We start from the raw sequence: 25,777 nt of genomic DNA on the forward strand, positions 1-25,777 counted from the left end.
CACTCCTCCACTTGTTAGTCTTTAGGGTTCTACATGGAATGTTGCTACTCTTTAGGATTCCAGAGTCTTGATATTCTATGGGGGGTTCTACATGGAATGCTGCTATTCTTTGATATTCTGAATGGAATCTTTATTTAGATTTTGCTCACACCTTTTTCAGTAGTAGCTCAAGGTGAGTTACATTCAGGTACTCTGGATATTTCTCTGTCCCAGGAGGGCTCACAATCTAAGTTTGTACCTGAGGCAATGGAGGGTTAAGTGACTTCTCCAAGATCACAAGGAGCAGCAGTGGGATTTGAACTGGCCACCTCTGGATTGCAAGACTGGTGCTCTAACCACTAGGCCCTCCGCTCCTACCTCCCCCTCACTCTCCCCTCAATCACTGGCCGATTACTTCCGTGACAAGGTGCAAAAGATCAACCTTGAGTTCACTACCAAACCATCTCCTCCTTTTCACCCTTTAACCCTCGACCAACCAAGCCAGGCCTCTTTCTCCTCCTTTCCAGACATCACCGAGGAGGAAACCACTCGCCTTCTTTCCTGCTCGAAAAGTACCACCTGTTCCTCTGATCCCATCCCCACCAACTTACTTAACACCATCTCTCACACTGTCACCCCGTCCATCTGTCATATCCTCAACCTCTCTCTCTCCACTGCAACTGTCCCTGACACCTTCAAGCACGCCGTAGTCACACCTCTCCTCAAAAAACCATCACTTGACCCTACCTGTCCCTCCAACTACTGCCCCATTTCCCTCCTACCCTTCCTCTCCAAAATACTTGAGCGTGCCATTCACAGCCGCTGCCTTGATTTTCTCTCCTCGCATGCCATCCTTGATCCACTTCAATCCGGTTTTCGCCCTCTACACTCGACAGAAACAGCACTCTCTAAAGTCTGTAATGACCTGTTCCTTGCCAAATCCAGAGGCCACTACTCCATCCTCATCCTCCTCGATCTATCCGCCGCTTTTGACATTGTCAATCATGATCTACTCCTTGCCACACTGTCCTCATTTGGGTTCAAGGGCTCTGTCCTCTCCTGGTTCTCCTCCTATCTCTCCCACCGCACCTTCAGAGTTCACTCCCATGGATCCTCCTCCACCCCCATCCCGCTATCTGTTGGTGTTCCCCAGGGATCTGTCCTTGGACCCCTTCTCTTCTCAATCTACACCTCTTCCCTGGGTTCCCTCATCTCATCTCATGGCTTCCAGTACCATCTCTATGCAGACGACACCCAGCTGTATCTCTCCACACCAGACATCACTGCGGAGACCCAGGTAAAGGTATCGGCCTGCTTAACCGACATTGCTACATGGATGTCCAACCGCCACCTGAAACTGAACATGTCCAAGACTCAGCTCATCGTCTTTCCACTAAAACCCACTTCTCCTCTTCCTCCACTTTCTATCTCAGTGGATAACACCCTCATCCTCCCCGTCTCATCTGCCCGCAACCTCGGAGTCATCTTCGACTCCTCCCTCTCCTTCTCGGCACACATCCAGCAGATAGCCAAGACCTGTCGCTTCTTCCTCTTCAACATCAGCAAAATTCGCCCTTTCCTCTCAGAACACACCACCCGAACTCTCGTCCACGCTCTCATTACCTCCCGACTTGACTACTGCAACTTACTCCTCACCGGACTCCCACTTAGCCATCTATTCCCCCCTCAATCTGTTCAGAACTCTGCTGCACGTCTTATATTCCGCCAGAACCGATATACTCATATCACCCCTCTTCTCAGGTCACTTCACTGGCTTCCAATCCGTTACCGCATTCAGTTCAAGCTCCTCCTTCTTACCTACAAATGTACTCAATCTGCTTCCCCTCACTACCTCTCTACCCTCATCTCCCCTTATGTTCCCACCCGAAACCTCCGTTCACAGGACAAATCCCTCCTCTCAGTACCCTTCTCCACCACTGCCAACTCCATGCTCCGCCCATTCTGCCTCGCCTCACCCTATGCCTGGAACAACCTTCCTGAGCCCCTACGTCAAGCCCCCTCCCTGCCCATCTTCAAGCCTCTGCTTAAAACCCACCTCTTCAATGCTGCCTTCGGCACCTAACTCTTACCTTCAGGATATCTGGACTGCCCCAAATTGACTGCCCCCATCGTATCGTCTACTCACTTGTCCTTTAGATTGTAAGCTCTTTGAGCAGGGCCTGTCTTTTTATGCTAAATTGTACAGCGCGGCGTAACCCTAGCAGCGCTATAGAAATGTTAAGTAGTAGTAGTAGTAGTAGGCCACTCCTCAATCCCACTTGTGACCAATGAAACTTGCTTTGGTGGAAAAATAAATTAACCCTTAACTCCTCCTCAGACCTCATGTTAAAATCCTAGCGTTGTACTCAGCCTTCTGGTCTTCTGTGCTATTCTCTGCATCCGCCATTGGATTGAAACACGCTGGGAGCTGAGGTCTACTGGAGGTGATTTTTATACTGGGCAACCAAAACACTTGTGTGCTAAAGGCAAGAGAACCTGTGCGAACAGCACAACGCACTTTACCTAATCGACCCCCAATTAGAAACTGCCAAACACTTCCCTCATTTATAACCTTTTCGCAACCAATTAGCTCTAATCTTGATCTTCCAGCAGAGTTTTTGCACCTTATCCTCTGTCTTTTCAAGACAGATGCACTAAAATGGAGGTGGGGTATGGGTTGATCTGCAGTCTCCAAGGATTTATTTATACTTTCAAAGCTGTTGTGACCCTTTTTTTTCCGCTATGAACTGCCAAGAATTAATGTTGTACTTCAATAATGAGAAAAGCAATTTCCTTATCTGTTGCTGGCTAGGTACTGGTGAATGTCCATCAGCATCTGTTTAATCCCAAGCATTGATTAAAAGCAGCCACTGCACACGCAGTGCAGAGAGGCTGGAAATCCTTCTCCTGGCCTGCTGCTGAGTAATGAAAGATTAATGCATGAGGCCACCCTGCCAAAGCAGGAGGATGACCTGCAGCACAGAAAAGCAGGAGAGAGAGAGAAAGAGAATACAGACCATGAAAGAGAAAGGGCTGAGAGTTAATGAGCTCATTCTGTCACTCACAAGCAGCTCAGTCTGCCAGAAGGGGTAAAGAGAGATGGTAATTGCGCAACATTCCTTCTACAAGCAGACATGTCCCTTTAAAAGTAATTTAAGGACCTATCACCGCACTGATAAAATGTGTGTATGGAAGGTACATAGAGGCACACTAGCTGCCTCTGTTATAAAAGCAACATTTACGAGTTCGATTCCCACTTCAGGCACAGGCAGCTCCTTGTGACTCTGGGCAAGTCACTTAACCCTCCATTGCCCCATGTAAGCTGCATTGAGCCTGCCATGAGTGGGAAAGCGCAGGGTACAAATGTAACATAAATAAAAAAATACCTCACACCCTTCCCAGTAGTATTTCAGGGTAAGTTACATTCAGGTAATAGTTACATAAAAACATAAGAGTAGCCATACTGGGTCAGACCAGTGGTCCATCTAGCCCAGTATCCTGTTTTCCAAACAGTGGCCAAGCCAGAAACCAAATTTGGAGCAACATTCCAGAACCCCAAAGAGTAACAAGATTCTGAAATCCCAAAGAGGTGCAACATTCCTTGTAGAACACCAAAGAACAGCAAGATTCTGGAATCCTAAAGAGTGACAAGATTCCATGCAGAATCTCAAAGAGTAGCAACATTCCATGAAGAACCCCAAAGAATAACAAGATTCTGGAATCCTAAAGAGTAACAAGATTCCATGTAGAACTTCAAAGAATAACAAGATTCTGGAATCCTAAAGAGTGACAAGATTCCATGCAGAATCTCAAAGAGTAGCAACATTCCATGTAGAACCCCATAGAACAGCAAGATTCTGAAATCCCAAAGAGGAGCAACATTCCATGTAGAACCCTAAAGAACAGCAAGATTCTGAAATCCTAAAGAGTGACAAGATTCCATGCAGAATTTCAAATAGGGAAATGGAAATGAGACTTGATATAGTGGTTTATATAGTATATACAGGTACTTATTTTGTACCAGGGGCGATGGAGGGTTAAGTGACTTGCCCAGAGTCACAAGGAGCTGCAGTGGGAATCAAACTCAGTTCCCCAGGATCAAAGTCCACTGCACTAACCACTAGGCCACTCCTCTACTTTTATGTACAAATATCCCAGTCAATTTTATGAGAACCTTCTGGAATGTGTAAAATGCTGTCCTTATAAAATGAGCTTCGTAATAGCCAACCACATACAGCATCCTAAAAAGCATCAGGAGTAGTTTTAACGCAAAGAGCAATCTGACGAATTACTTCCCTCATTTTCTCCTGCAGCTTGGGTTAAAAAAAGAGTTTCTGTTAAGACTCTCATTTCTCCTCCCAACCGATTGTTCTGCACAGTTTGTCAGCATTTGTGACAAATCCTCTCCTGTATACGTGTGTTGTCAGAATTGTGTTTTCCCAGAGAGGACGATGGGAGCCTGCAGGGCTCAAGTAGCAGAGAAAGAAAATGGATTTGCTCTACACACAACTTTTAACAATGCAGCAGTGATAGGAAACAAATATGAAGAAAACAACAGATTGAAAATTCTATGTTCTCCACCGGTCATTATCAGAGGAATTCTATACGCAGCATTTAATGTTAGACCAGTGGTTCCCAAACCTGGTCCTGGAGGCACTCCAGCCAGTCAGGTTTTCAGACTACCCATGGGTACTAGAGACTGGAGAAACTCGTCCTTAAGTAAAAACTTTTATTGATAACTAGGAAAAAAGGCCCGTTTCTGACACAAATGAAACGGGCGCTAGCAAGGTTTTCCTCGGAGTGTGTGTGTTTTACAGAGTGTGTGTGAGAGTGAGTGTGTGATACAGAAAGAGTGAATGTGTGTGTGAGAATGAGAGTGTGTGCCAGGGGCCCGCCCCCTCCCTCCCTCCCAGTTTCAGGGTCCGCCCTCCCTCCCACCCTCCCAGTTCCAGGGTCGTTTCCCCCCTCTTCCCCTCCCTCTCAGTTTCAGGGTCACCCCCCCCTCCCTCCATCCCAGTTTCTGGGTCCGCCCGGCCCCCCTCCAAGTTCCAGGGCCCAGCACCCCTCCAAGTTCCAGGGTCGTTGCCCCCCCTCTCCCTCCCTCCCAGTTCCAGGGTAGTTGCCCCCTCTCTTCCCCCCCTCCCCTCCCTTCCAGCCACCCACCTGCAACGTTGTGAAGCTGACTCCGTGGCTTCATTGAAGTGAAGGGTTCATAAGGTTCGTCAGGTTCGTTGCTCTGTAACCATCTCTCTCGGCCCCGCCCTCACGCCTCTGAAAGGTCCGCCGCCCTCAACGTCAAAGAGGGGGTAATGATGGAAGGGACATGGGTGGGTCGTGTGTTCCCTCAAGATGTGCCCAGTGTTAAAGGATAGAGCGGATCGGCACCCAGATTGCATGCTGGGGTTTAGTCGGTGTATATATTTGAAAGACATTAATCCACAAAAAAACCTTTTCCAGAAATGGTAAGATGGTAGAACTAGAGGACATGAATTGAGGATGAAGGGAGGCCGACTCAGGAATAATGTCAGAAAGTACTTTTTCACGGAGAGGGTGGCAGATACCTGGAATACCCTCCTACGGAAGAAGGCAGTGGAGATGAAAACCATAACGGAATTCAAAAAAGCATGGGATAAACACCTAGGAATCCTGTTTAGAAGGAATCATAAGTCACCATTGATCGACACCTAACACTTGAGAACCATGCAAATAACATAACTAAAAAGATGTTTCATTCAATCCATTTTTTCCAAGAACTGTCTTCCGCAATCTGGTACAATCATTGGTACTCAGACATCTGGACTATTGTAACTCACTCTACGCTGGCTGTAAAGAGCAAATACTTAAAAAACTCCAGACAGCCCAGAATATGGCAGCCAGACTAATATTCGGCACACCAAAATACGAAAGCTCAAAACCCCTGCGGGAAAAACTACACTGGCTCCCACTGAAAGAACGCATCACGTTCAAACTTTGCACCCTAGTCCATAAAATCATCCATGGTAACGCCCCAGCCTACATGTCAGACCTGATAGAACTACCACCCAGGAACGCAAAAAGATCCTTTCGCACATTCCTTAATCTTCATCCTCCCAAGTGTAAGGGTCTGAAATACAAATTAATGCACGCATCTACCTTTTCCTACATGAGCACACAGATCTGTAACGCGTTACCACGCAACCTGAAGACAGTCTATGAATTGACCAATTTCCGTAAACTATTGAAAACTTATCTCTTCGACAAGATATATCACAAAGATCAACAGGTGTAACTGTATAATCTTTAAAACTTCTAGAATTGTTTTATAATATCTTTCTGCTTTAACACCATCATGTATTTCACCACCATGTAACACAAAACCCTCTGTAAACCAAATGTATACTCGCTTCTATTTCCAGTATCCATGATGAATTGTAAGCCACATTGAGCCTGCAAAGAGGTGGGATAATGTGGGATACAAATGCAATAAGTAAATAAATAAGTAATGCCACACTGGGAAAAGACCAAGGGTCCATCGAGCCCAGCATCCTGTCCACGACAGCGGCCAATCCAGGCCAAGGGCACCTGGCGAGCTTCCCAAACGTACAAACATTCTATACAATCAAGCCATTGTGACATCACTAATGAGGTTGGCTCTTATTGGTGGAATGAGCCACTATGACATCACAATAGGTTAAATCACTGCTCTATGTAATAAAAGTGAGCCAAGTAGAGGACATAAGTACATAAGTAATGCCACACTGGGAAAAGACCAAGGGTCCATCGAGCCCAGCATCCTGTCCACGACAGCGGCCAATCCAGGCCAAGGGCACCTGGCGAGCTTCCCAAACGTACAAACATTCTATACAATCAAGCCATTGTGACATCACTAATGAGGTTGGCTCTTATTGGTGGAATGAGCCACTATGACATCACAATAGGTTAAATCACTGCTCTATGTAATAAAAGTGAGCCAAGTAGAGGACATAAGTACATAAGTAATGCCACACTGGGAAAAGACCAAGGGTCCATCGAGCCCAGCATCCTGTCCACGACAGCGGCCAATCCAGGCCAAGGGCACCTGGCGAGCTTCCCAAACGTACAAACATTCTATACAATCAAGCCATTGTGACATCACTAATGAGGTTGGCTCTTATTGGTGGAATGAGCCACTATGACATCACAATAGGTTAAATCACTGCTCTATGTAATAAAAGTGAGCCAAGTAGAGGACATAAGTACATAAGTAATGCCACACTGGGAAAAGACCAAGGGTCCATCGAGCCCAGCATCCTGTCCACGACAGCGGCCAGTCCAGGCCAAGGGCACCTGGCAAGCTTCCCAAACGTACAAACATTCTATACATGTTATTCCTGGAATTGTGGATTTTTCCCAAGTCCATTTAGTACCGGTTTATGGACTTGTCCTTTAGGAAACCATCTAACCCCTTTTTAAACTCTGCTAAGCTAACCGCCTTCACCACATTCTCCAGCAATGAATTCCAGAGTTTAATTAGCTTAATGGAGACTAGGTGGCAACGCTGGTAATTGGGAAATGACGCCAGTACTGGGCAAATTTTTGTGGTATGTGCCCTGATCAAGGCTGAATAGATTTGGATGGGTTGGAGTGGAGCAGCCATTTACTGAATCCAGGTCCTAAATGTGGAATTTCAGCCCTTATACCAACAGGTCCCAAAAACTACGAGCTGTGAGCCCACAATCCTCATTTAGAATGGCAAAAAGCGAAATGTCTTAGAAAGTGGCATCATGGCCTGCGCAGGGGGAGACGGCGCCAGCAGCTGCAATGTCAACCAACACTAGACATCTGAATAGCAGGTCAAATTGGATATGGGGTAATCTTACAACTGGATGCCTCAGATGCCCTGAGGATGCACGGTGGGAGCCCAGATTCCATTACAGAATCCTAACACAACTCAGTCAAATTTCCACGCGCCTTCGGTGACACCAGCCATACACGCCCGGCGTAAGTGGGACCCCGCCCATGTTTCACCAACACATACCCTGCTCGCATTTATGAACTATAAACTTAGTGCACCATTACAGACCGGGGCGTAGGCGCCCGGCTGGCAGTTTCACGAGTAAGTGTACGCTTACGAACATAAGTGCTCGTATTCTAGAAATGCATAGTGTGCGAGGGACGTGAAAACAAGGGGGTGGGTGGGAAAAAGCAGTTTGATGTATGCAGTTTGCTGGAAATGATTTGATTAAAAAAATACAAGGTTACGTTTGCTCAGAGGCAGACACAGCTCCACTGGTTAGCAGGAAAGCACCGCAGTGAGCAAGATGGATTTTTAGTCAATAACTATTTATACTATAGTTATAGATTAAACGTTACATATGGAAGAAACACATCTGGAAATGAAATATTGATGACCCAGTCCATTTACATAATTAGCCCTTTTTTTTCTGGTAACAATTTAACCCACTTATTTATTTAGAGATCAAACAGCACCAGCTAATGAATTTTGTACAAAGTACCCTAATAATGACTCCTCAGGAACATAAGGATGATCACAGCAGGAATTAGGTTTCTACTTAAATATCCTTCCTCTGCAACATATCAATCTGATGTGTCCAATAACACCATTATCAGGCAGATTCATTGCTTAATTAAATTGCAAAATGAGCTGCTCAGCCCTAGTTGTGTTTCAGGTCCAGTTACACTGCGTCCTTCGTGTCTGGGGAGATCAGCCAGCAACTCAGTCCGGTGAACTTTTCACATATTCAATCATCGTTTTGGATCGAGGCAACGAGGTTGGTCACCACCAATATGAACAGATGCCGTTTCGCAAAATATTAAGCAGAAGACAAAAATTGCCATTTGCCTAGTTTTCCACTGGGTTGGCTGATTTGGAATCAGTTCACTAAATTGCAATGGTGTCACTGCTCTCCTCCGCCCCGACCTCATTACACAGTGAGCCAAGATTTGAATAAGACTCCAATAACCCTATCTTAAAATAGCAGTCAGCAGCAGCCCCCCACCCCACCCCACACAGAAAAAGACAAAAAGCAGAGCCACAAGCAGGGCTGCAGAAAGGGCAGGCACCGCCAGAGCCAAGAATCAATCAGGAGCCAGTGGCCTCTCAGTCTCCCTCGTCAGTCACTTGATGGGGTGGGTGCTTTGTTGAAAAGCCATAAGCACTAGAAGCACAGATACAATGTAACTGCTCGGAGGTATCAATAATGAAGAAACATTTTTTGTTTCAGTAGAACAGTGCAAATTCTAGAACAAGCAGGAGCTTAGGACGACTGCAAATAGCCAGGAAATACAACACATCAACAAACGAACTGTAAATCAAATATTCAAATATAATGAGAGTTACAACAACAATGAGGGGCATAATCGAAAAGGGCGCCCAAGTTTTCCTGAGGACGTCCTCGCACGACGTCCCGGCAAAGAGGTGGGGGAAACCCGTATTATCGAAACAAGATGGGCGTCCGTCTTTTGTTTCGATAATACGGTCGGGGATGCCCAAATCTTGACATTTAGGTCGTCCCTAGACTTGGTCATTTCTGATTTTCGGCGACAATGGAAACTAAGGACGCCCATCTCAGACACGACCAAATGCAAGCCCTTTGGTCGTGGGAGGAGCCAGCATTCGTAGTGCACTGGTCCCCCTGACATGCCAGGACACCAACCGGGCACCCTAGGGGGCACTACAGTGGACGAACTGATGCACTAACTGAATGGAAAAACCCCTTCCCTTACTGATCCCTATAGCGATTCGGAAAGGAACGGGCATGCATGAAGGAAATCGCATGCAAATGAGCTGCTCGCTGTTAGCTCATTTGCACATGATGGGGGAGGGTTCGCGGGGCGAGAGGGGTCCAGGAGGAAATTTACAGGGGGCCCAGGCCCCCTCAGGCCCCACTGGTTAGTACAGTGGGTTGAGAACACAGGGAACTTGGTTTGATTCCCACTGCAGCTCCTTCTAACCCTGGGCAAATCGCTCAACCCTCCATTGCTTCTGGTACAAAAGTTCAGATTGTGAGCCCACTAGGGACAAAGTACCTGCATATAATAAATGTAACACACAGCAAGGGTGACAAATGATTGAACGGTAGACGATGTTCAATTTATTGTAGCTTTATTGTAACATCCCAGACTCGACACGAGTCGTGTTACGCCAAAAGTGGCCTTCCTCAGGAGTCTTCAATTGAAGGTATGGAATTCCTAAGTACCTTCTGTTCCAGCGTTTATGATTGCTCTATGAGGTGTGAGCAACAAGGCATAAGACAACATATATATTTTACAGAAGCTAGTTAGGAATTCCATACATTCAATAGAAGATTCCTGAGGAAGGCTACTTTTGGCCGAAACACGACTTATGTCTTGGATGTTACAACAAAGCTACAATAAACTGAACATCATCTACCGTTCAATCATTTGTCACCCTCGCTGTGTTTGACTTGTTCACGTGACTGCAAGGGTTGCTGTACTTCTGTTTCTTTGCCGTATAATAAATGTAACCCATTAAGCTTGAGAGGCCAGTCTGACCAGTCAGCCTATGGAACCAAGTGTGTCTGCATTATCCTGTTGTCTACGGAGAACCCCCAACTACAGTTAAGCAACTATGCTTATGGGGGATGCCAGGTCCCTCTTGTTTTAGTTGAAGTAGGAGGTGTGGTGCTTATGCCACTCAGCCCCTCTTGCTGTTTGGCAAATTTACATAGGGGCTCATTTTCAAAACACAGACATACAAGGTACCACAGCAGGCCTATAGTACTTTGTGTGTCTAAGTGCTTTGAAAATGAGCCCTGTAGTAACCTGGAGCGTAGCTACGTGGGGCCACGGTGGCCTGGGCCCCCGTAGATTTGGTCCTGGACCTCCCTGCCGACGACCCTCTCGACCCCCCTTCCGCCGCCAACCCTCCCCTGCCGTCGCCGTGGGCTACCTTTGCTGGCGGGGGACCCCCGCAGGACGTCAGCATGCAACAGATCGAAGACTTTTTTCACTGCAGGATGAAGATAACCTCGGCTGGCGGGGATTGGGGTCCCCCGCCAGCAAAACCGAAGGTAGGTGATGGCGGGGGAGGGTTCGTGGGGGGGGGGAGGTCGAGAGGGCGGGAGGTTGTCAAAAGTGGCGGCGGATCAGCAATGGGGGGGTTGGCAATGGTGGGGGGGCTAAAATGTGCCCCTTCACCTCGGGCGCTGGACCCCCCTCCCACCAAAGTCTGGCTAGGCTCCTGGTACTAACCATTAGGCTCCTCCTCCCCTCCACTACTATAACCAACCGTAGAACTACGCCCAATGTATTTATCTAATTAGCAATATATATATTAAAAAAAATTCACAATCTTGCTCAGTTTTAAATGTCACTCTTTTTCCTTTTATACAGAAGCATCCAGACAGCACTGGTCTTACCTGTCTCCTGTATATCCAGCTGGACATCGGCAGCTTCCAGTTATACGATCGCACTGCCCTCCATTGTGGCAGGGACACTCCTGGCTACAGTTTATTCCAAACTTGTTAGGTAGGCATGGCTGAGCACATACCGAACCCTAAGAAAAAGCAGACCTAGTTTTAATTGTCTTGTCTGTCTGTATTACATTTAGATTGTAAGCTCTATTGAGCAGGGACAGTCTCTCTATATCAGGCGTTCAGCGCTGCGTGCGTCTGGTAGCGCTATACAAATGTTAATAATAATAATACACTGCCAAGTAGAAAACAGCTTTTACACGTCATGATAAGACCACCACTTCTCTTCACATTTGCCAAAGCTGCAAATATCGCACAGCAGCCTAACTTATCTGAGTCGTAACAGAAGGGGAAAAGAAGAAAAGATTCCACGGAAAGCAGAAAGAACAAAAAAGCTGAGATGGCCAAGGGGATAAGGACGTCACTGGAGCCAGAAGCAGGTTAACAATTGACTGATGACCCAACTTAGCCGTGTTTCGGCAGTGCCTGCGTCAGGGAGGTCTTTAATTCTCTAAGAGAATTAGCTCAATGTATTTACAAAAACCCTAAGCTCCTGACACAATACGTTCAAACAAAGGCTTTGCTATACCTTTCAGACAGTGGGGTACCGAGGGAGGGGCGGTGGGGACGGTCCGCTCCGCGTGCACGCTGCTGGAGGGGTGCAGAGAGCAGCCGCGCGCCTTTCGGTTCCGCTGGTTCCCTGCTCCCTCTGCCCCGGAACAGGTTACTTCCTGTTCCGGGGCAGAGGGAGCAGGGAACCAGCGGAGCCGAAAGCCACGCGGCTGCTCCCAGCAGCTAAGAATGCACCCGAGGGGGGGGGTGTTGTGCTGCACCCTGGGAGGATGGACGCCGCTGCACCCGAGGGGGGAGGGGTGTGCAGTGGCAATCCGCCACGGGTGGCAGCCGACCAAGGATCGTCACTGCTTTCAGAATAATACTGGACAGAAAGATTTCAGAAGCTCACATATTTATAGCAACTGTAAAAGTAAGATAAAACTATTACGCCCATGCCTGTTTAGTCTTAAAATCATAACTTATCTGACTGCCATACTGAGTCCGATCAAAGGTCCATCCAGCCCAGTATCCCGTTTCCAACAGTGGCCAGTCCCATGCTGCATACACCATGTCTTGTCTAACTGCTTTTACCATATCCTCTGCCACGTTATTCACTGTATTGAGTGGTTTGTTTTAAATGTACTAATTAGAAAGGAATTCGTTGCCAGAGAATGTGGTAAAGGCGGTTAGCTTAGCGGAGTTTAAAAAAAGGTTTGGACGGCTTCCTAAAGGAAAAGTCCATAGACCGTTAATAAATTGGACTTGGGGAAAATCCACTATTTCTGGGGTAAGCAGTATAAAATGTTTTGTACATTTTGGGGATCTTGCCGGGTATTTGTGACCTGGATTGGCCACTGTTGGGAATCATTTGGAATTTGGATGTTATCATCTTTATACAAATGAAATAAACAATTGTACCATCCATCCTGCAGGGCAGGAACACTCGCCGGTCACATGATGACAGGCGCCCCCATTCTGGCACGGACAACGCAGCTCACACTGTGTACCATGGCTCCCCGGCGGGCAGCGATCTTCACAGCTGGAGGACAAGAGAAGAAATGTGGAAGATAGATTATTATTATTATTATTTGTAGCATTTGTATCCCACATTTTCCCACCTATTTGCAGGCTCAATGTGGCTTACATTGCTCCGTAATGGCGATCGCCAATTCCGGAATGAGAAATACATAGTTATAATGCAGGTGACAGAGTGGATTAGGCAATCAAGTAAAGAGAATTCATTTTCGTAATGAGAACTGAAAAGGTATTGCGTTAAAGTTTAATCGTGATAGATTAACGTAAGCAGTCAAGAATAGAGAGCTCTGTTTTGTACAGTTCTGGTATGAGTATTGTTGTCTGGTGTTTAGGATGGATCATTGTGGTATGCTTTATTGAACAGGTTGGTTTTTAGTAGTTTTTGGAAATTAGTTATGTCGTGTATTGTTTTTTGTGGCTTTTGGTAGTGCTTAACGTGCTTAACGATTCCATCTCGGGCCACATCAGTCAGCATCAGTATATTATACAGTGATACATGCCAACGGCTACGGCAGCTTTTATTCAGGGTTCCAGACCGGTCCCTCTTTCCTTTTCCATAGTTGGGAAAGACACTGATATACTACAGACATGCTTTATTTGCAAGTTTAAATGAATGCATCACACCGGGCTTCACATTAACAGCTTTTCTCAATTACCACGCAGCCCTTTGCACAAATCTGTCCAAAATGCAATTATGAACAGGTTAGAAAGTTCCCTAATTATAACTGTCCTGATCCTCCATGATACAGGCTATGACCCATGGGCTTTCGAATACCATTCAACTACTGTAGCAAACCTACACAATATAAGCCCGATCGTTTAACGTACTTACTTGGCACCTCTGACAATTTGCAAACATAAAACCAGAACAGAAATGACATTAATTATACAGTTCAAGGGTCAAGAGTCATGGATTTGATATACCACCTTTCTGTGGATAAAACCAAATCGGTTTACATCAAACATATAAACGGCAAGTGACCGACTCACCTGCAAATGCGCAGTAGAGACTTCCCTCTCTGTCCCGCCCTCGCGTCAAGACGTGATGACGTCAGAGGGCGGAACAGAGAGGGAAACGGAGTCGGAGTCACTGTCGGACGCTGCCACCTGGAAACGAACATCACGCACACCAACCTCCACCCTCCATCCCCATCCCCGCCGCCGTTCCTGTCCTCCTCCGCATCGGGCCCCCTGCCAGAGGTGAGAGGCGCTGTCAGGTCAGTGCAGGGGGCCCGGCACGGAGGGGGGAGGGAGCGGCGGCGAGGAGGGTAGCTGGAAATCTCGCCCGTTTTTACGGGCTTAATGGCTAGTATACTATATGCAGGTCCTTTTTCTCTCCCTAGTGGGCTCACAATCTAAGTTTGTCCCTGGGACAATGGAGGGTTAAGTGACTTGCCCAGAGTCATAGGGAGCAGATTACAGCCTATGGGCTTTAATGCCATTTAACTGACTTCCTCTGTAGCTCCTTAACTGGAGGTTTTGGCCTATCTTTACATATTGGAGACCTTTTTCTCAAGCTGTGAAAATAATCCACGACCACTTTAGCTTCCGAAAATCACTAAAGACCATCCTGTTCGAAAAGGCATACCCTACTGACTCAACTTAAGTGCCTTGAACCCAGCAACACAATAAATCCAAAACTGTAATGAACACTGAATAACCTTTCTTCCACACGATTCTCCTAAAGTGTCTGTAATACATGAACCTCTTTGATTATAACACCTAAGTACATAAGTACATAAGTAGTGCCATACTGGGAAAGACCAAAGGTCCATCTAGCCCAGCATCCTGTCACCGACAGTGGCCAATCCAGGTCAAGGGCACCTGGCACGCTCCCCAAACGTAAAAACATTCCAGACAAGTTATACCTAAAAATGCGGAATTTTTCCAAGTCCATTTAATAGCGGTCTATGGACTTGTCCTTTAGGAATCTATCTAACCCCTTTTTAAACTCCGTCAAGCTAACCGCCCGTACCACGTTCTCCGGCAACGAATTCCAGAGTCTAATTACACGTTGGGTGAAGAAAAACTTTCTCCGATTCGTTTTAAATTTACCACACTGTAGCTTCAACTCATGCCCTCTAGTCCTAGTATTTTTGGATAGCGTGAACAGTCGCTTCACATCCACCCGATCCATTCCACTCATTATTTTATACACTTCTATCATATCTCCCCTCAGCCGTCTCTTCTCCAAGCTGAAAAGCCCTAGCCTTCTCAGCCTCTCTTCGTAGGAAAGTCGTCCCATCCCCACTATCATTTTCGTCGCCCTTCGCTGTACCTTTTCCAATTCTACTATATCTTTTTTGAGATATTTGTTTCACCATCGAAGGCGACTAATGCCTCATGGTACTATGTAAGCCACATTGAGCCTGCAAATAGGTGGCAAAATGTGGGGTACAAATGTAACAAATAAAGAAAAAAAAAATAATAATGTTAATGTAATCAGGAGCTTATTTCCCTGAACCCATTCACCAGCCCCCCTCCCTGCCCATCTTCAAATCCTTGCTCAAAGCCCACCTCTTCAATGTCGCCTTCGGCACCTAACCACTACACCTCTACTCAGGAAATCTAGACTGCCCCAACTTGACATTTCGTCCTTTAGATTGTAAGCTCCTTTGAGCAGGGACTGTCCTTCTTTGTTAAACTGTACAGCGCTGCGTAACCCTAGTAGCGCTCTAGAAATGTTAAGTAGTAGTAAGTAGTAGATTCCTGGTTAGTAACACTCCCAACTCAAATACAAACCTTAAACCAAGGTGTATTTCTAACAGCACTACAGTTGCCTCCCTTTCCCAGCTTGTCTGTGTGTTCCTAGAACAGATTACCTGTCCAGATATTTAGAGTTTAAGCTGAATGCTTTCCTATGGCTTCTAATCAATTTCCTTCACACAGCAAATACATCAGCTTCTAAAAAGCCCGATAGTTCCTTACTCCAAATTCTATAGCAGTATCCAAGTTCCTACCTCGTTTCAATACAACGAAGCCTCAAGCATCCTTCTGCCTCTCCTCCGTTTCTCAACTAAAGAGTCTTAACTTTTTCAGAACCTTTCACCAGTGGTGTGCTGGAGCCGGCTCTGTCCGGCTCGCAAGAGCCGCTTGTTAAATTTTGACAGCTCTTGCGAGCCGGTTGTTGTTGGGGGCGAGCCGGCTCCATTAGGGGAGGTAAGCATGGCAGGAGGGCGCCATCACAGGCCATGCTTACCTCCCCTGCCACTCCGAAACATGTCAAACGATGTCCTTCGCCCCCACCCTCCCGCGCTCCTGCTCCCATCTGACTTTTTAAATTACCTCCATCGAAACCGCTATTTAAAGCCCTGCTGCGTGCAGGCCATCTCTCCAGGCTTCCCCTGCTTGCTTCGGTGACGTTCGTGCCCTTAGTCCCGCCTTCTGACGTCATTCTGACGTCATTTCCTTTTTCCGCGAAGGTGGGACTAAGAGCATGAACATCACCGAAGCAAGCAGGGGAAGCCTGGAGAGACGGCCTGCACGCAGCAGGGCTTTAAATAGCGCAGCCTTTGACGGAGGTAATTAAAAAAGACAGATGGGCGCGGGAGGGGAGGGTGGGGGCAAAGGACATCGTTGGCTGGACGTGTTTGGGAGCGGGAGGGAAGGGCAGGGGAGGGAGGAGAATCACTGGGTATGGATGGGGAGAGGGGGGCAGGGGAGAGACTTGCTGGGCATGGATGGGGAGAGGGGGCAGGGGAGAGACTTGCTGGGGCATGGATGGGGAGAGGGGGGCAGGGGAGAGACTTGCTGGGGCATGGATGGGGAGAGGGGGGCAGGGGAGAGACTTGCTGGGCATGGATGGGGAGAGGGGGCAGGGGAGAGACCTGCTGGGCATGGATGGGGAGAGGGGGGCAGGGGGGAGACTTGCTGGGCATGGATGGGGAGAGGGGGCAGGGAAGAGACTTGCTGGGCATGGATGGGTAGAGGGGGCAGGGGAGAGACTTGCTGGGCATGAATGGGTAGAGGGGGCAGGGGAGAGAGGAGAGTTTCAGGACATGGATGGAGGGGAAAGCAAGAGAAATTCTGGACATGGATGGAGGGGAGGGAAGGGAAGGGAGAGAGAAGAAATGCTGGACATGGAGGGAAGATAGAGGAAGGAGATTAGATGAGGGAAAAGGAATTGAGGAGAGAAACTGCACATGGATGGAGAAAATAGGAAGAAGCTGGATCCACTGTACAGTCAAGTCTGTGGAGAACCAGAAATGAAGAAGAAAGGAGGAAAGAAAAGAAATAAAATAAATGGAAAGGAAGCCCTGGAAACGGAGTCAAGGGAACAGATAGAGAGCAGCAGAATCAGATACTGGACCAGCATGATCAGAGAAACAAAGTCACCAGACAACAAAGGTAGAAATCATTATAGTGTTTGGAATATGTCCACTTTGAGAATCAGGTGCTGAACGTTAAAAGTTTATATTTATTTACTTATTTATGGCATTTTATCCCATATTAAACATGAATTAGATTGGAACCTGGGATCATTTAATTTTTTTTCCTGGACAGAGTAAAGCATTGCCCCCTCCCCCCGGCTATGGCCAGCTCTGCAATTTTGGGGGGGGGGGCGCAGAGGTGGGTGGGGGGGGCGCAGAGGTGGACCGGGGAGAGAGCCTGTTATTAAAAATTTACCAGCACACCACTGCCTTTCACCAACCACCCCATGAACTCCAGGTGTTCATGTTATGTTTTGAGCTCCTGCTGCTTCCTCATTACAGCCCTCAGACTGCTTACTCCATACTTTAATTCACTTCCGGTCAGTTCAGAACTCGGCCACTACTTCTTTTATCATGCCCATAAACTCACTTTCTTTCAGTGCTCTCATGTGCTCTCTTGAGCCCCCTTTAGCACCAAACTGCTAGCACCTTGCAGGACGTCAGACTCACAGAAACAGAAGCCTGCGCGGCCGCATTGCTGATCTGCAAGGGCAGGCTTCTACATGGATTGTTGCTAGTGGAGGAGTAGCCTAGTGGTTAGTGCAGTGGACTTTGATCCTGGGGAACTGAGTTCGATTCCCACTCCAGCGCCTTGTGATTCTGAGCAAGTCACTTAACCCTCCATTGCCCCAGGTACAAATAAGTACCTCTATAAACTATGTAAAGCACTTCGAATGTAGGTTGCAAAAACCTCAGAAAGGTGGTATATCAAGTCCCAGTTCCCTTTCCCCCTTTCCCTTATGACATCACAATATCAGAAGTGAGCCAAGTATCTGGCAATCAAGCCATTGTGACATCACTGATGAGGTTGGCTCTTATTGGTGGAATGAATGGAGGAGTAGCCTAGTGGTTAGTGCAGCAGACTTTGATCCTGGGGAACTGAGTTCGATTCCCACTGCAGCTCCTTGTGACTCTGGGCAAGTCACTTAACCCTCCATTGCCTCTGGTTCAAAATAAGTACCTGAATATATGTAAACCACTTTGAATGTAGTTGCAAAAAAAACCTCAGAAAGGTGGTATATAAGTCCCATTTCCCTTTCCCTTTTAATGCAAACTGACACTGCTTAGCATTTGGTACCACTTTTTTCTATATATTTAAAAGTCCGAGTGCTTAGAGTCAGGTAGTGCTAACGGGATAAGACTTTTGACATTATAAGCTCGGTAGAAATGGTTAAAGCATTGAAATGGGAGTCAACAGACTTGCTGAAAGGCAGTTCTCTTCCCTTTCTTCCCATGCATTCTCCCATGGCGGACATTTCAATTTACTTCCTAGGTCCCTGACGTGCCTTACTTTCCAATTTGGTTAAAAAAATAAAAGCTAACTGGGATTGCGGGAGTTGAGATGTCCTCCCTATCAGTAAAAACCTTGGCATTCGCGGACGATATTCTGTTGATTCTGACAAGCCCCTGCAGGTCGTTGCCGTGCCTCCTGGATACTATTGGAGAATTTAGCTTCTTTTCGGGGTTTACCCTTAACCTACAGAAATCAGTGGCGTTCCCAGTGCAGAGCTCGATTAGAGAGACATGGGAGGGAGAATTTCCCCTTACCTGGTCTAAGGGGCCCTTAAAATATCTGGGAGTACTAATCCCTGCGGATTTATCTGATTTGTATATTGTGAATGTTGAATCGCTTCGGCATAGCACACGGCACACACTGCGGGGTTGGCACTCGCTTCCGTTGTCCCTCATGGGAAGAATTGCACTATATAACATGATATTGGTGCCTAAGTGGACCTACGTGCTACAAATGGTGCCGCTGTGCCTGTTGCAGAAGGATGACCAGTGGGTAACACGGTTGGTAACGAAGTTTATATGGCAGGGTAAGAAATCGGGTATGCGAGCGACTCAGCTCTTTTTACCAAGAGCAGGGGGGGGGGGGGGGGGGGTTGGGGCTGCTGAGTATCAGACTCTTTTCAATTGCCAGTAACATGCACCATCTCACGGATTGGTTCTGGGGATCATCTTACTTTTCATGTACTGGGGCCGAGACGAAGCTGTTTGCCCCGGAGCACTTTAGTGCCTGGTTGCATGCGGCACCGGGGAGACTTCGGACACCTCCGGCTTTTGCACCAATACTTATGCCTCTGAGGAAAGCTTGGAGGTGGGCCTGTAAGTTTTATGGTTTGTCCGCGGAGTCCTCTCCGCTACTGCCAATCCAGGGTAACAGAGACTTCATGCCGGGTACCAGTTCGGAGGAGTTTGCCAGGTGGGGCACCAAAAACTTACAGTATCTATATCAGTTATATAATGCGGAGGGCACTCTGAAATCTTCTGAGGAACTGCAGTTGGAGTATGGGGTTAAGGGACTAAATTTCTTTTCTATGTTCCAGCTACGTCACTATCTGAGATCCCTGCCGGCTTCCACTATGACAACGCAGGTGTGGGAACAATTAGTTACCATATTGGGGTTAGATGCACAATTAAGGGTCCCTCTCAAATACTATCATGCTTCATTGCGGGAACATTTGGGAGAGGTGGAATATGGTAAATTGACCAATTGCTGGAATAAAGAGCTAGCGATAAACCTCCAGATGGAAACAGTAAAGGCTTGTCTTTTGGGAACCCAAAGGCTGACGGAGAATGTGACGTTGCAAGAAACACATTATAAATTTGTGATGAGGATGTATATTTCACCTCATAGAGCATCAATGGGGATGGAGGATGGGTGCAAGAAGTGCGCCCAATCCCCAGCTGACCTAGGACATATGTTTTGGAGGTGCCCGAGGATCCTTGGGTTTTGGCGCCAAATTAGTCAGCATGTGTCTGGGCTCTGAGGGGTAGTTTGGAAACCAACTCCATCTCAACTATTTGAGGTGTTCAGAGTGCCACCGTTTGCTCCTCGGGGCCTTAAATGCTTCTTGAAAAAAAACAGTCTTGGTTGGGAAGAAATCGATTCTCCAACAGTGGATAACTGGTGACCCGCCTACACTGCAACACTGGCGATCTAATATGATATACCTTGGAGCGTAGGGGAATAGAAGACCTATCCTCGCCACAAGGAGACAGGCTTTGCCAAGTCTGGTCCCCTTTCTGGGACTCATTGACTGCAGTAGCGCGTAGTAGAATTTTGAATTCTAAGTGCGACATAGAGTGGAGGAGACTGGGGGGGGGGGCGGGGGGAGTTGAGTTGTTCAAGGGGAAGGGGATGGGGGTAAGGTGGGGGGGGGGGGGGGAAATTAAAATGTATTTGCACTGAATTGTATTCTACCATCATGAGAAGACTTTAGTGGTGTATGGAGTATTTCTCCAAGGGCAGTATTGTGTTTGTTTATTATTGTACCAATAAATATATATTTAAACATAAATTTAGGTAAAAAATAAAAAAATAAAAAAATAAAAGCTATTATTCCTTCCCAGGTAGTCTGAAGTCTAAAATGTGCCTTCTCAGAGAACTTGTAAATGTTAGAATATCTTTTGTATTTTTTCATGCATTATCTGTCCAGCAATTTGTCTATGATTACTCTGTGACCTCTAATGTCACTTGCCTGGTGAGGTCACAACCATGTATTTCCTGTGGGTGTGGTTAAGGATTGTATAATGCCTTTTGGCCAGGGTTGCCAGATGGGCGGTTTTCCCGCCCAATTGGGCGGTTTTCCACAACCCGCCGTGGGAAACTTTTGCCCGCGGCAGGTTGCGGTTTTTTGGGCTTGTTTTTTTTTTTCGTGCGGGTTTTGGGTGGTTTTTCGGCCAGCGGGGGGTGGGGCTAACGGCGACAGAGGCGGGGTTTGGTGACATATTGGGCAGGGCGAGGTGACATATTGGGCGGGGCGATGACGGCAGGGGCGGGGCTGATGACGGCGGGGACAGGGGTGATGACGGAAGGGGCGGGGTTGATGACGGAAGGGGCGGGAGTGATGACGTCAGGGGTGGGGTGTGGGCGGGTTTTGGGCTGTTTTGGGTGGGAATTTTTTTTTTTATATGGCAACACTGCACATGAGCTTTTCTTGTTTTTTCTTTTTCCTTAACCTGAGAGGACATGCTTGATAGAATCCATTGTCATCTGAGCACATGTAAAAAGTTGATAAACTAAATAAACATAAAGGAATCCTATTCAGAAGGAATGGGTCCTAAGGAGCTTAGCCGAGATTGGGTGGCAGAGCCGGTGGTGGGAGGCGGAGATGGTGCTGGGCAGACTTATACAGTCTGTGCCAGAGCCGGTGGTGGGAGGCGGGGCTGGTGGTTGGGAGGCGGGGATAGTGCTGGGCAGACTTGTACGGTCTGTGCCAGAGCCGGTGGTGGGAGGCGGGGCTGGTGGTTGGGAGGCGGGGATAGTGCTGGGCAGACTTGTACGGTCTGTTCCAGAGCCGGTGGTTGGGAGGAGGGGCTGGTGGTTGGGAGGCGGGGATAGTGCTGGGCAGACTTATACGGTCTGTGCCAGAGCCAGTGGTGGGAGGCGGGGCTGATGGTTGGGAGGCAGGGCTGGTGGTTGGGAGGAGAGGATAGAGCTGGGCAGACTTATACGGTCTGTGCCAGAGCCAGTGGTGGGAGGCGGGGCTGGTGGTTGGGAGGCGGGGATAGTGCTGGGCAGACTTATACGGTCTGTGCCAGAGCCAGTGGTGGGAGGCGGGGCTGGTGGTTGGGAGGCGGGGATAGTGTTGGGCAGACTTATACGGTCTGTGCCCTGAAGAGGACAGGTACAAATCAAAGTAGGGTATACACATAAAGTAGCACATATGAGTTTGTCTTGTTGGGCAGACTGGATGGACCATGCAGGTCTTTTTCTGCCGTCATTTACTACTATGTATATGTTTTTCTAAGCCTACCTGCATATACATGCAAGATGTATTTTTCTTTCTAACCACAAACTGTGAGTAAAGAGATGTTTTTACTTCATCTTTAAAAGAGACTGAGCTGTGGTTATTCTGGGGTGTGTAAGAGAGAGAGAGAGATGAAGATAAGAAGTTAATATTAAGTGCTGATACCATAAAAGGGAACTTATACTTATTTTGCTAACGCTGAAGCTGTGTGTGTGTAAATCTGAAAAATACTCTGATAAGTATTTACCATAATAATCCAACAGTAAAACCATATCCAGAGCAGAGTAAAACCCAGCAACTGCAACTCATTGCTAGGGCGAAACATGAGTCAACGGCTAGACTTCAGAATTTCACCTTAGAATGTTAATGGGAAAAAATGCAAATCACAGTCAGCATCCAAAGCTATTTATATGCCCACTCTCACTTAAGCGTGCAGAGAAACCAGTCCAAAAAAAAACTTTGTTACATAAAGTAATTATTTTAATTGTGAAGAAGGTACTTGGAAGAGAGGATGATGACACAAGCAATTTTTTTCAGGCTTACGCTTATTTTGAAGAAGCTGAGTGAAAGAGGTGTGAAATGCTAAGAATAAAAACATTAATTACTGCATGAACTCGGATAAGTGTGGCGTATAAACATCTTGTTAATTAAGGCAATCAAAGCCAATACAAGTTGGAAGCATTTAACGAGGAGCCTCTGGTTAGGTGAACTTTTTCTAAATTCCCTCTTAATTCCGCTGTGTGCCAGCAGAGCAAAATTCCCTGGCACTATGAACACAACCTGTGTCAAGGGAAAGAACAGAGGCCTGGGGTTATTCTGCACTATTGCACAATACAGAATTTACCCAGGATTCTGCCTTCAAGGCACAGAATTTGGGAAGGTTAGTATATAAGTAATGCCACACTGGGAAAAGACCAAGGGTCCATCGAGCCCAGCATCCTGTCCAAGACAGCGGCCAATCCAGGCCAAGGGCACCTGGCAAGCTTCCCAAACATACAAACATTCTATACAATCAAGCCATTGTGACATCACTAATGAGGTTGGCTCTTATTGGTGGAATGAGCCACTATGACATCACAATAGGTTAAATCACTGCTCTATGTAATAAAAGTGAGCCAAGTAGAGGACATAAGTACATAAGTAATGCCACACTGGGAAAAGACCAAGGGTCCATCGAGCCCAGCATCCTGTCCACGACAGCGGCCAATCCAGGCCAAGGTTTAATGAAAGGAGACAGCACGAGCCTATCTAACCCATTATCAGGGCTGAAGGCAGTGGGCAGAACTGCTCTGGATGCTCTTGCTCCTCCCATTCCCCGTTCTGTAAGGCGTACCAAACCCCAGCCTTGGCTGACCTCTACAATCCGCTGACTTCGTACATTTCAAATTCTCGCTTACCTCCTTCCAGTCTGCTCTTTTACTTGCCAAACAGGACTATTACATCCAGTTGACTAATTCTCTTGGCTCAAACCCTCGACGTCTCTTTGCCACACTGAACTCTCTCCTCAAATTGCCTTCACCTCCAACTCCCCCCTTCACTTTCTCCCCAGACTCTGGCTGAGTTCTTTCATGATAAGGTTCACAAGATTAAACTTGAATTCTCAACCAGGTCACCTCCACCTCTCCTTCCCTTAGTCCATTCTCTCAACCCTCCAACCCCTGCCTCCTTTTCTTCCTTTTCTGAAATCACTGAAGAGGAAACTACACATCTTCTTTCCTCCTCGAAACTACCTACTTGTTCCTCTGATCCTATTCCCACCCATCTACTTAACACTATCTCTCCTACTGTCATCCCGTTTATCTGTCATATCCTCAATCTTTCACTTTCTACTACGACTGTTCCTGATGCCTTCAAACATGCTGTAGTCACACCATTTCTTAAAAAACCGTCATTGAACCCTACCTGTCCTTTTTGCCCCATCTTCCTCCTCCCTATCATATCCAAGATATTTGAATGTGCTGTTCACCGCCGTTGTCTTGACTTTCTTTCATCTCAAGCTATTCTTGATCCACTTCAATCTGGCTTTCGCCCTCTTCATTCAATTGAAACAGCGCTTGCTAAAGTCTCCATTGACCTGTTCCTGGCCAGATCCAAAGGTCTCTATTCTATCCTCATCCTTCTCGATCTATCTGCTACTTTGGACACTGTTGATCACAGCCTACTCCTTGACACGCTGTCCTCACTTGGATTTCAGGGCTCTGTTCTTTCCTGGTTTTCTTCTTATCTCTCCCAGCATTCTAGTGGATCCTCCTCTACTTCTATCCCACTGTCAGTTGGTGTACCTCAGGGATGTGTCCTGGGACCTCTTCTTTTCTCCATCTATACTTCTTCCCTTGGTGCTCTGATCTCATCTCATGGTTTTCAGTATCATCTTTATGCTGATAACTCCCAGATCTACCTCTCCACACCAGAAATCTCAGCAGGAATCCAGGCCAAAGTATCAGCCTGCCTGTCTGACATTGATGCCTGGATGTCTCACCGCCATCTGACCAAGACTGAGCTTCTTATCTTTCCCTCTAAACCAACCTCTCCTCTTCCCCCATTCTCTGTCTCTGTGGATAACACTCTCATCCTCCCTGTCTCATCAGCTCGTAACCTTGGGGTCATCTTCAACTCCTCTCTCTCCTTCTCTGCACATATTCAGCAGACTGCTAAAGCCTGTCTTTTCTTTCTCTATAATATCACCAAAATTCGCCCTTTCCTTTCTGAGCACAATAGCAGAACCCTTATCCACACTCTTATCACCTCTCGCTTAGACTATTGCAACTTGCTTCTCACAGGTCTCCCACTTAGCCAGGTCTCTCTCCTCTTCAATCTGTTCAAAATTCTGCTGCATGACTTATATTCCGCCAGTATTGCTATGCTCATATTAGCCTTCTCAAGTCACTTCACTGGATCCCTATCCGTTTCCACATACAGATCAAACTCCTCTTATTGAATAATAACTACATTCACTCTGCAGCTCCTCAGTACCTCTCCATTCTCATCTCTCCCTACACTCCTCCCTGGGAACTGCGTTCACTGGGTAAATCTCTCTTATCTGTACCTTCTCCTCCACTGCTCACTCCAGACTCCGTTCTTTTTATCTTGCTGCACCATATGCCTGGAATAGACTTCCTGAGCCGGTACGTCAAGCTCCATCTCTGTCCGTCTTCAAATCTAAGCTAAAAGCCCACCTTTTTGATGCTGCTTTTAACTCCTAACCCTTATTCACTTGTTCAGAACCCTTATTTTATCATCCTCACTTTAATATTCCCTTATCTCTTGTTTGTCTGTCCTAATTACTACTACTACTATTTAGCATTTCTATAGCGCTACAAAGCGTACTAGATTGTAAGCTCTGTCGAGCAGGGACTGTCTCTTCATGTTCAAGTGTACAGCGCTGCGTACGTCTAGTAGCGCTATAGAAATGCTAAGTAGTAGTAGGGAATGAGCCCGGGAAGAGGCAAGAGTGAGCAGAAAAGGAAGATTGAGCCTCAGAATGAGGACTGAGGCTGGGGAGGGTGCAAGAATGAGCTAGAAGGGAGTCAAGCACAAATAAGTGGTGTAGTGGGGTGAAAACAGAGTCAATGGGGGATCAAAGAGATGCACCAGTAGCACAGAATGC

At 47.0% G+C, this 25,777-nt stretch overlaps 1 protein-coding gene across 2 annotated transcripts in view; it reads right to left on the bottom strand.

Annotated features, from left to right (window-relative positions):
• MEGF11 (multiple EGF like domains 11) overlaps positions 1 to 25,777 on the bottom strand; it is a 610,695-nt gene that overhangs the window by 261,495 nt on the left and 323,423 nt on the right. For both annotated transcript variants that reach the window (XM_030189787.1, XM_030189786.1), the window contains exons 7-8: positions 12,867 to 12,987; positions 11,340 to 11,476 (exon numbers count right to left, since the gene is read on the bottom strand). In XM_030189787.1, coding sequence (XP_030045647.1) covers positions 11,340 to 11,476; positions 12,867 to 12,987 — 258 coding nt within the window. The remainder of the gene's footprint in view (positions 1 to 11,339; positions 11,477 to 12,866; positions 12,988 to 25,777) is intronic.

Source organism: Microcaecilia unicolor, chromosome 1 (genome assembly GCF_901765095.1).
Source record: "Microcaecilia unicolor chromosome 1, aMicUni1.1, whole genome shotgun sequence".
Classification (NCBI taxonomy): Eukaryota; Metazoa; Chordata; class Amphibia; order Gymnophiona; family Siphonopidae; genus Microcaecilia; species Microcaecilia unicolor.